General features: G+C 54.1%; 1 protein-coding gene across 1 annotated transcript; it reads right to left on the bottom strand.

Annotated features, from left to right (window-relative positions):
• Positions 1-1,499: 1,499 nt before the first annotated feature.
• Positions 1,500-11,077, bottom strand: ATF6B (activating transcription factor 6 beta). The gene is given in 19 exon segments (XM_021697155.1): positions 1,500-2,196; positions 2,716-2,800; positions 2,939-3,050; positions 3,274-3,344; positions 3,551-3,632; positions 3,777-3,884; positions 4,046-4,225; positions 4,643-4,734; positions 4,825-5,010; positions 5,700-5,833; positions 5,988-6,119; positions 6,203-6,338; positions 6,481-6,566; positions 8,873-9,008; positions 9,745-9,836; positions 10,283-10,322; positions 10,324-10,362; positions 10,501-10,580; positions 10,950-11,077. Coding segments are annotated over 19 exon segments (2,136 nt in total). The 5' UTR covers positions 11,065-11,077; the 3' UTR covers positions 1,500-1,966.
• Between the last annotated feature and the right edge of the window lie 140 nt (positions 11,078-11,217).

Here is an 11,217-nt window from a genome sequence, read left to right as displayed (position 1 = left end):
AGAGACTGACCTGCCTTCACCCTCCCACCTCGCACCCTCTGGCTCCAGCCCCCTCCTATGCCTTCCCCCCTCCACGAACCCAGCCAACAGTCAACTGCCAGTTCACACCAGAGTGGCAGCTGTCCCTTGCCACTCAGCCGGGGGTGTGGCAGGCCCCCCCCCCCAGGGGCCCCAGCCGGAGACGCCAGCACTCAAGGCCTGCGCTGCCCTGCGCTGTGATCAGGACAGAAGGAGCGACTGCATGACAGAGTGGTGATGAAGCCAGCTTGGGTAAGAGCGGAATAGAGGAGAAGTGGAAAGGAGAAGTGGAAAGAAGTGGAAAGAAGGTGTAAGGGACAAGGGACAGGTGTGCCTTTCACGGACCAGGCAGTGTGGACATCTTTCACCCTCACCCCAACCCTGAGAAGTAGGTGGGAGTATTCCGTGCTACTGATGAGGAATCTAAGGCTCTGAGTGTTTAAGTTACACATCAAGGACATCCACTAATGAAAGGTAAAGCAGGGAATCCAACTTGGGTGATCTGCCTCCCAGATCCTTGTCCTTGCGCTCACTGCCTGGATGAAGCTCAGGGACGTGGGGACAGGAAGGCCCAGAAGCCAGGGCTGTGCTCCGGAGGGAGGAGAGGCCTAGTTCCTGGGAGCCCTAGTTCCAGGTTGCCATAGTTACTCAGTCTGTTTTCACCCCAAACACAGTAATGGGGAGCGGGGGAGTCTGGCTGGACACGTGAGGTTCTCCCCTCCTCCTTCAGGCCTGGGCTTGTGGCCCGGGCGGCCCCTGTCCAGTCATCTGGGCATTGAGCCCAGGCCCAGCCCACACCCTCTAGCTGACCCAGGACACTCCTGCAGGGCCAGCCCTGAGACGCTGCTGGATAGGAGCCGCTCACGGGAACCCCCAGGTGGAGTGATTTGGCCCCTCACCCTGTCCCCCTTCCTCCTAATTAGAAGCACAGCCTTTCCTGCAGGATTCATTCTCATCCCTTTCTTTTAACTGGACTCTCAAGTCTCTGTCCTCCAGTTTAGGGCCGAGAAGATGCTCCTCAACATCCCCCCTTCCCTCCAAAACCACCCCCTTCTCCACTGTGGCCCCTCCTTTCTGGCTTACAGCCCTCTGGCCCCAGCTCTGCTGTTTGTTCAAGCTGCTCGCCCTGGAAATCAAGGGAAGGGCGGGAGAACCTGCTAGAATGCAGGGGACCCAGGGAGGCTGCTCACCCCAAAGGGCGTGGGGCCCCCTGTCCTTCCTGTTTACTCAGACACATTCCAGGGATCTGTATCCTCGGGGCTGTCACGCCATGAGATATCCCACCCTCATCCCCTCGCTAGACACAGACATACCCCAGTGTTGTAGGGGCGGGGACAAGGGGATGACATGAGGTCTGGGATCCCACCCCCACCCCTGAGCCAGCTGTGTCTTCAGTGCTTGGTTCTCTGATACACCGGCCCTCCAGAAGCCAATTTCCCCAAATTCTCCGTCATGAGCCAGGAAGGCAGCCACCATTCCTTCAACTCCCTCCAAGTTGTTTATTTAATAATAAAAGATAGTACATATCCATAAACCTGATCTCCCACCACCACCCCTCCTTTACTCCAGTGACTAGCTCCAAAATGTAAAAATGTCCCTTGTCCCTCCTGGGGACTAAATTCCCACCTCCACCCCCCCAAATAGAGAAACAAAAGAACAGAGTGTGTAGGAGGCCACCTACCCCAAAACCTCATCTCACTCAATACCCTCAAAGAGAGAAGCAGGAATTAGGGGTTCAGAGAAATGAGAGGAGCCCTATATTCCAAAAAGTGGGTAAGAAGAGAGGTGAACCCGCTCATCTCCAAATAAGTGCTTAACCCCACACCCTGTCTTTCCTTTACCAATTGCCCCAAGCCTAGGGATCAGAGAACTTAGAAAAGCCCCACTTGGTCACCCCCACCTCCCGCCGCCCCCCCACCCAGCTCTAAGTCAGTGTGAGTTGCAGAGGTCAGGGGTGACTGAGGTAAAGGGGCCGGCGGGAGGCCTGGCGGGCCTGGCCGGCTGCAGAGGCAGGTAAGGGGCCACCTGTGGCATTGCCTGGGGCCGAGGATGGCTGTTTTCGGAGTGAGGGGGGCACCGTGGAGGTCTTGATGTGAATCACCCTGGTGTCCATGACCTCACACTCGATCTGCATCATCTCCTCATAGTCCCCCGGGGCCCCCTGGCCTGACAGGGTCTCTGTGAGAAGGAGGGAGTTAAGGAAGAGGAGAAGGGCCGGCAAACAGAGGAGAAAAGTAGAGGTGGATAGGGAGGGAGAGGCAATGGTGAGGAGGCAGATCCACATCAGGAGGTCAATGAGAGGGTCAGGGATGGAGTTGGTGCAGGGAGAGGAGAGGGGCAGGAAAAGAAAATGACATTGATGAGTTACAGAGAACACATATGATGGAGGTCACAGGGGAGAGGACATCAAGAGAAAACAGGAGGTGAGAATCTGGCAGTTCCCAGCCTATCCCCTCTGCCCACACCTACTCGAGCACCCTCACCAAGGGACAGCCTGCACCCTCGTCTTCCTCCCATGTCTCCTGAGCTCTGTTTTTCTCTCCAGCCATTTCCTGCTTCTTCTCACCCAGGAGTCTAGCCTCTTTGGAATGGCCCACTCTCTCCATTTCCCCCTTAACTCTTCATGTTGGATCTATGAGAACCTCCCCCTTCCTCAGTTTCAGGACCCCTCCCCAGACCCAGCAGGGAGAGAATTACCATTGGGAGCCATGGCAGGCATCACCAGGGACATCTTGGGCCGAGAGGTCTTGTTGTGGCTGATGGCGGGGAGCAGCAAGTGGTCCTGGGAAAGAAAGGGGCCAGGCCGGGAGGCTGGAGGAAGAGACGTGGACAGGCTCCCCACCCCGACTCTAGAGCCTCAGCCTGAAGACAGACTGCTAGGGACCCCAGGGTGACAGGGATGGGGCAGGGAGGAACTCACCCTTCGGAAGGACACAACATAAAACGTGTCTTCTCGTCGGTCAATTGCATCCAGGAACTCCGGCTGCGAACGGTCTGGGTGGCGATACAGCTGCAGCTGGCCCACAGAATCCCTAGCCAGGTCGGGAAAGAGGATTTGGGAGGAACTAAGCCCAGTGCCCAGGTCCCCCTGGGGAAGGTGGGAGAGGATGAGAGAAAAAGACAGGAGGCCCCCGGGGATGAGGAAGGCATAGTGCCCCTGGTGGCAATGACGATGGGCACAGGACAGATTCTGGGAGTTTAGCTCTTTAGAGTGCAACCTCCCTTAGTGACAGACAAGCACCCCCATAGACTCACCTCTCTGGGGGCCCGGGGGGTTGGGTGGGGACTGCCTTAACTGGAGGCGACTTCTTCCGTAGCTGAGACTTCTGGAAGGAGAAGTATCTAAGGATGTGAAGAGGGTGAAGGCAAAAGGGAGAGAGAGCGGCCCCTGGAAGCTGATGTCACCTCACACCCACCCCTCCACTTACCCCAAATGATCCCTCAAACCTCCACAATGAGGTGCTAACTCAAAATCCCTAGGCCATTCAGTCTTCCAGCGGGCCTTGCTTGAGCCAGCCCCAGCCCTTCCTACCTGTCTCTCTGGGACTCTGTGGGGGATCTTCCGCCGGCCTCTCTGGTGACGCTGGACCCAGCCGCTCAGCTCATCAGCAAGCCTAGGGAAGCAGAGGCGGGGCAAGGCTCCCACTTGCCCTGCCTGCACACAGCAGGGAGAAGAGAGGGCCGGGAGGGCTGGTGCTTCGGCACACGCGGCTGGCCCGGCTGCCCGCGGAGGGGCCCCTGCCCGGAGTCCCGCGCACCTCAGGGACTCGGTCCGGTTGAAGTGCCGGCAGTCAGAGGAGAGGAAGAGCTGGTCCAGGTCTCTCAGCAGTAGCTCCTTGGCACCCCCAGGGAAGGCTGTCAGGTTTCTGGAGTGAGGCAGGAAGGGGGCGATGATCGGAGGCTGCACCCCTCCACCAGTAGACCGGGCAATGATGGCAAGAGAACTCTGGCTCCCCTCCAAAAGAAAAGGTAACTTTTGGGGAGAAGCTACACTCAGCACTGGCGAAAGGGAGGGCCCTCTCCTCACCTGAAACTTGGCCGGCCTGGAGCGCTGGGCTGGGGCTCCTCAGGGCCCAGGGAGGAACCCTGGAGGGGTTTAACTCCCTGAACTGGCTCTTGCATTGAGAACTCCAGCAAGTGTCTCCGGGGCGGAGGTTCCTCTCCGCTCATCCGAGGAGAGACGGGAGCCGGAGGAGGCTCACTGATGCTGGTGATAAGGAAGGACAGAGGGTGAGGAATTCCGGCTTTATCGGGGGGCCGCTTAAGATCCTGGGCTCTGCAGACAGCCCGTCTGGGTTCCAGTCTATTCTACAAGAGTGGATCTCCTCACGTGTGAGACGGGAATGAGAACCATCCCTACCTCATAAAACCAGGAAGCCTGAGGAACTCGGCAAGCACTTAAAAGTGACTTTTGCCAATGTCATTAGCCTCATCTGCTCCAGGTTAGGACACACCATTTGACAGGAATGACGGAATGAGAAGGGACTGGGCGGACACACCGTTGGTGCCGAGGACACCAGCACTGTGTGGGTGTAAGTGCGATGAAAGGCCCTGTGCCAAGGCAGGCAGGCAGTGGGGAGGGTGGGCTCCACCCCGAAGCTCTGGGGGGCAAGGAAGGTCTCACCTGACAGGTCCAAAGTTGAAGGCAATGAAGAGAAGGAAGACCATGATGCAGACCACCTTCCTGTTTCCAGACCCTAACTTGAGCTCGCTGTTCTAAGGTGCAGAGAAAGGGCCGAGAGAGAGGGTAAGTCGGCCCAGAGGAGCTGGTCTTCCCGCGGGCCTCCCAAGGACAGAGCAGCGTACCTCAGCCAGCAGGGCCTCCAGCCGCCGCCGGAGGGCAGCGTTCTCCCGGCGGAGCTGCTGGTTGTCGGCCAGCACGGCCTGCAGCCGGGCCTCCAGCCCCTGCAGATACTCTTTCTTCTTCCTCCGGGACTGGCAGGCCGACTCCCGGTTCTTGATCATTCGCTGCTGCCGCTTCAGCAGCTTTGCCTAGGGTACCCAGAGGGCCAAAGGAGGAATGACAGATGGGCGGGAAAGGGGAACTATGCTTCCCGACTTCAGGGGCTAATCACCCCACTGCTCCCACTGCCACTCTCCTGCCTTCCTGTCCTCCACCTACACAGCCAGAGAAGGGTTGCTCCTCTCTGCCAAAACAGTTCGAGGAAGGAGCCCTTCTCTCAACCGCTCCATGCCCCTGGTCCGCAGAGCTGAGAGAAGTCAGACTGCAGGAAGAACTTCCTCCATCCTGGTTCCTGGTGGAAACTCAGTTCCTTTCCTTGGATGGGGGGGAAATCTTCTTTTCTCTCAATTCTCCTTTTTAAGGGCCCACAGCCTCACCTTGCTACAATTAAAGAACGCTTTACCTGGTTTTCCCTAGGAAACAGCCTCCTCTTCCAACTACCGCCACAACCATAACACAGTATGACTTCCCTGCCTTAGATTTACGGACACCATTCCCGTTTCTCCATCTACAGTGATAGCAAAACTAAGGATCCTAAAACTACACAGAGTTGATGTTGATACTCGTCTATGAACCGGGATCCACTTGACCTTCAGGATCATCTTATGGGTTTGCTTCCTCACTTTTTGTTCCCTTCTCATTCCACAATTCTCTCCTGAAAGAGTTGCCTCTTCCCTTCCCATGAACTAGCCTTACCCCTCTCCTCCCCATGACTTACATCCACTTCAGGTGGGCAGGCGTTCCCGGGCATAGGAGCTGGAACAATGCTCTTCCTCTCAGGCCTTGGAGCCGGGGCAGCTGGTCCCTCAGGCTGGACCCGAATAGCACCTTGGATGAGGACAACTGGGGAGACTGGGGCAAGTGAACAGGAGGAGGTGAGAGCTGTAAGTCAGGTGGAGTTCTTGTGTCCACCCGCACCTGAGCACCCAAGGGCTGGGAGCCTCAATGGCTGTGAGCTCCCCGAGAAAGTCAATTCAGATCATCTCCTTCTCGCCTTCTTTAGTACCTGGGGGTGGCTGGGCAAGGGGCTGCAAAAGGATGGTGGTGCTGGGAGGCACAGCTCTGGGTGGCATTGGGACGGTGGTTATCACCACAGGTTTGGGCTGCAGGGGTGGCTTCCGGGTGGGTAGGGCTTTGCCTGAAGGAAGGGGAGGGAAGGAATGAAGGTCAGGACTAGAGGCCTCTTGCCAGGGATCCCAAGGTGTCAGGAGGCCCCATTACCTAAGGAGCCATCGGAGGATGGGCCCATGCTGATCTGGACACCTCCAAGTGGGGGGCCTAGGACATCCCGCAGGAGACACCCTTGAGGGGACGGTGACTCTGTCTTCACTTCCAGTACCTCTTCTCCTATAAAAGCCTGTGTTGGGTATTCCAGAAGATATGTGAGTCAGGAGGAGTGTCAAGGAGAAGGAGCTGAAAAAGAGAATGCTTTCATACTTCTGAGAGTCAGAAGGAACTCACTGGAGTGTCTGGAAGGAGAAAGAAAAGTTGATGCTCACCTGGTTGGGGGACTCTGCTGAGAGCAGGGAAGCCTCAGAGTTGATGGAGGAAGATGGAGAGACAGGTTCTACCTTGGTCTGGACATCTGTGGGGGGTCAGGATGAGAGAAAATACTGGAGGAGAAGGGGATTAAGAGAGGGGATAGAAGACACGGTCCTTTCTCCTTGTACCAGAATATAAAGCTGGCTCTAGGCATGCAGTCCAGAAGGAGGAGGAGCCATGGGCTGCTGATTTGCTGGCTCTCTTCCTACCTCTTTACCCAGGACTTTCTCTTCTCCTGCCCTGGCTCTGGAAGCCATCACGCGTCCCTATGCTAACAGCCAAGTCTGCATTTCTATCCTTGACGGCTCCCGTGTCCTGATCCTAACTCCCTAGGTACCTGTTGGTCATTTCCTTTCTCATGCCCCACCCATGCGGCTCACTGCTTGTCCCTTCACACAAATTCCCTTGCCCTCCCAGGCACCAAATCGCAAAGACTCAGTCACCTCTGAGCTTTCCTGGCCTCTGTTAAATCCATCTGTGAAACTTGCTGATCACCCCACGGGGGCAAAATAAAACTCATCCGAGGGCCAGATTCAGCTCCAAGCTCACTAGTCTGTCACTACCTTTGGTCCATACCACTCATTTAGGTACTTAATTATATAAGTACCAATACTGCTATATTAAAATTTCAACTTTTATTTGTGGATAGGTAATACAGTCACATGATACAAAACTCCAAAGGACCCAAGGGTAATTCAGTGAAGTGGATCTCCTTCCCTTCCTTGTCCACCAGCCACCCAGATCCCTCCTCAGAGGTGACCACTATTTGATTATTAACCACATGTTATGACCTCATGAGACTCTCCAAAAGGAAGGACTATGTCTGATGCTTCCTATCAAACTGATGGGTAAAGCACAGGCCCTCAAAAGATACCTAATTTATTTAGGGGAGAATCTGATTCCTTGGCAAAGTCATCAATAATCAATTTGCTGTGAAAAGGTTTTCAATCCTTATATTGTTTGTTCTCTTTGTAACTTTTAATAATGTGTGGATATGGTCTGTTTATCTCTCTGGACCCACTGTACATCCTTCCCTGCCCCACTCTGAGGCCGGGGAGGAAAACATGAATGGACTAAATCACTGGACTCCCATGCCCTCTAGCTTCTGGTTGGAGTTCAACCAAAGAGAGGCAGTGCCAGGAAACCCTGAAGCCACTTTGCAGTCCACACTCAACATGTCCAGCACTGAATTCATCATCCTCCCTGAGCAGGGGGCTCGGGCTCTTATGGTACCAATCTGCCCTAGCAAGAAACCTAGGCATCCTCTTCAAATCCTATGCAGGAAGTCACTGCAATTCATCCATTCTACTTCATTCTTTCTGCCTCCTTTTGGCATCCAAATATCCTCCTCAATTAACTGCATCCAGTCCCGCCTCTCCACGACCCAGTCTCTCTACTCTGCCACCAGAGTCATCTTCCTAATCCCATTGCTCTCCTGCTTGATTCTTCAGAGGCTCCCAACTGCCCACAGGATAAAAGCTAAGAGTCCCTTAGCAGGGTGCCCACCTGGCCCTGAAGCCTCTGCAACTTCTTGCCATTTCCCACTCCCTCCTCACATCCACTCTGAGATATGAGTTCCCTAGACAGACACACACACCCATCTCCACATTCATCTATTCATCTTCTGGCTAATCTCTATGTGTCCTTCAAAACTTGGCTCAGGAAACCCTTCCTCCAGGAGCACATCCCTGATCCAGCCCCCATCAGGTGAGCTGCCCCTCTTATGAGCTTTTGTGGCACCCTGTGATGTCTATCCCAGAATTCCCACACACCTTCAGTGACTGGTGCATATCTTTCCCCTCCCACCACACTACAGGATTCTCGGGTCAGTGTGGTGCTCACATCTTTTTCATCTTTGCATCCCCAGCACCCTGTCCAGTATGTGGCATGGAGGAGATGCTCAATTGGAAGAGGAAATAAACTTGGTAACACTTAAAAATAGCACAAATAATGTTAATTGTAGAATCTAGGGGTTGGGTATATGGTATTTCAGCTATTCTGTATGTTTGAAAAATTTTCTAATAAAACATTGGGGGGGGGAAATAATAAATAAATATGCTCTAACCTGTCCATAAGTTTTTTTAAAAATGCAAGGCAACAGAAGTTAAATCACACAATAGGATACTAGGGATTAGAAAAAGAAAGAAAAACCATCCCCATCTCTTCAGGGCTGCCTTTCCTGTGGTTTCCTAAAATTATCCCTCCCCTTCCTGGCCTCTCTCCTGGTCATCTGCCATTTCCCCTCCCCACCTTTTCCTCCCTGTCCTGTTGCCTGCATCCCCTCCCCCATCTATACACACACATACTCTGCCTTGGTAAAGCCTGGGGGTGGTGGCAGGCTGTTATTACCTGAGGGATCATCAGAGGTGGGACCCACATTGATCTGGACGGTTTCAAATGGAAATGTTGGATCATCTCCTAGGAGGCAGAGTGGGGGTGCCAAGGACTCTGTCTTCACAACCAGCACCTCTCCTACACCAGAGGCCTAGGTGAGAGTGGGAGGTGAAGGGGGGGCGGCACAAAAAAGAAAAGAAAACAAGGGAAGGTGTTGAGAGCAAGAGCAAGAACAAAAGCTTTAGAGCTTACTAATTATTTGACATTCTGGTTTGAATGGTACTAAGCATCTCCCAAAGCTGTCTCTGGCCCCTCATTTTCTCTTTCTACTTTATTTCTCGGAGGGCTGATGAAGTCTCATGATTTTATTTTTATTTTATTTTTTTTAAAGATTTTATTTATTTATTTGAGACAGAGAGAATGAGAGACAGAGAGCATGAGAGGGAGGAGGGTCAGAGGGAGAAGCAGACTCCCTGCCGAGCAGGGAGCCCGATGCGGGACTCGATCCAGGGACTCCAGGATCATGACCTGAGCCGAAGGCAGTCGCTTAACCAACTGAGCCACCCAGGCGCCCCAAGTCTCATGATTTTAAATATTGTCTTAGAGTGGACAACTTGGGCAAGAGCAATTCTAGAATTCTCAGCAGTTAACAACTCTCTTCTTCCCAGCCCCACCATGGCTGCCACATATCTCTGTATGTTAAAAAGACTCCATCTTTTTCGACAACCACAGCAAAAATATGTAAAAGGAGGATATTAAAGTAATTCAAAGGCACCACCACTACTCTATGACCTATAGCACACAAAACATTTTCTCAGCATCTATGGGTGAAGGGAATGGAACACAGTCCCTGCCACAAACAGTAAAAGGAGGGAGATGGCTCTCACCTGGCTGGAGGGTTCTGTGGAAAGATGGGATGATTCGGAGCTGAGGGAGGAAGAGGAGCAGGGGGAGGATGGCTCAGACTTCACCTGAAGATCTGGAAGAAAAGGGTTAGGGAATCAGCAGGAAGCAGAGCCTGAGAAGTCCAAAAAGTGTCCAAAGACATGGAGGTAGGGATCCCTCACCTGGGGCAAAGGGAAAAGAACACATAATAAGGGACTGAAGGAGAGAGGAGTGCACAGGTACTTATAAAGAGGAGGTGTGAGGATACAGGGAGTTCCACAGTTCCTGCGAAACAGTGGAAAGAGACGGTTTTGGAAGGATGAGGGAATCACAAAGGATATCTTTTTTTTTTTTTTTTAAGATTTTATTTATTTATTTGAGAGAGAGAATGGGGGGCGGGGCAGAGGGAGAAGCTGACTCCCCGCTGAGCAGGGAGCCTGATGCAGGCTCCATCCCAGGACCCTGAGATCATGACCCGAGCCGAAGGCAGACATTCAACCAACTGAGCCACCCAGGCGCCCCTTAGAAAGGGTATCTTACCTGGGAAGATAGGCAGGGGGTCCCAAGGTGGTTCAGGGGGGGCTGACATCCATCCCCACGTCCAGGGAGCTGCTGCCAAACTGAATAAAGGAGGACATTAGACGGCAAGAATGTGCAGAAGATTGAACAGCTCCATAAGCTCTGGTCTGGGGCTGAGTCCTGGTTCCAGGGCAACTCCCACCCGCCAAAGGTTAGAGACAAGGCTGGGGGCGCAATACCGGGACATCCTGCTCTGGGCAGCGGAAGAGCTGCGTCTGCTCCTCCGCCACATCATCCAGGCCGGTGTACAAAGTGCTGTCTGCAAGAGATGCAGAGCTTCAGCGGGGGTCGTCCGGTGGCCCAGCCTACAGATCCACACAGAGCCCTGGGCCCATCCCTCATTGGCTCGGCTCAGCCAGACCTACCGCCCGCCCACTTGAAACGTGATACAGCCAAAGAATTTCAGCCCCTCCTTCCCCCACCCCGGAACAACGCGACGTTTACGTAGGGAGCGGAGGTCTTTCCCAACTCCCGCATCCCCCGAAAGCAAGACGAGCCCCCCTGCTCCGCCCTCCTTCGGGTGATAGATTCCGTATTTGCCCAGCCTTCTTCTGTAGACCTCCGCTTCCTCCCTGCGTGCCTCAGGAGCACAGCATGCCACAGCCCTCCTCCCTCCCCAAGGCCTCACTCCGCAGACCCCAGTCCTCCGGGCTCAGCAAGTTGTCCGTGAAAAAACGTGTTGGGTCCGCAATCTCGCTGAGAAGCATCAGTTCCGCCATCTTTCCTTCCCGCCCCCCAACCATGAGACCGTTCCCAAGGCCCGCCTCTCCCCATCATCGACTAATCAGTTGACTCTTAAAAAAGAGGGGGGGCGCGTCCCGGAAGGTCTACCGACCAGTAAGAGACCTGGGTGCTGAGTACATGAGGCGGCTGGACAGGCCGGGCCAATGGGAGCG

Source organism: Neomonachus schauinslandi, chromosome 8, assembly GCF_002201575.2.
Source record: "Neomonachus schauinslandi chromosome 8, ASM220157v2, whole genome shotgun sequence".
NCBI lineage: Eukaryota > Metazoa > Chordata > Mammalia > Carnivora > Phocidae > Neomonachus > Neomonachus schauinslandi.
Note: the sequence above shows the minus strand (reverse complement) of the source record. Positions and strands in the feature narration are given on the sequence as shown.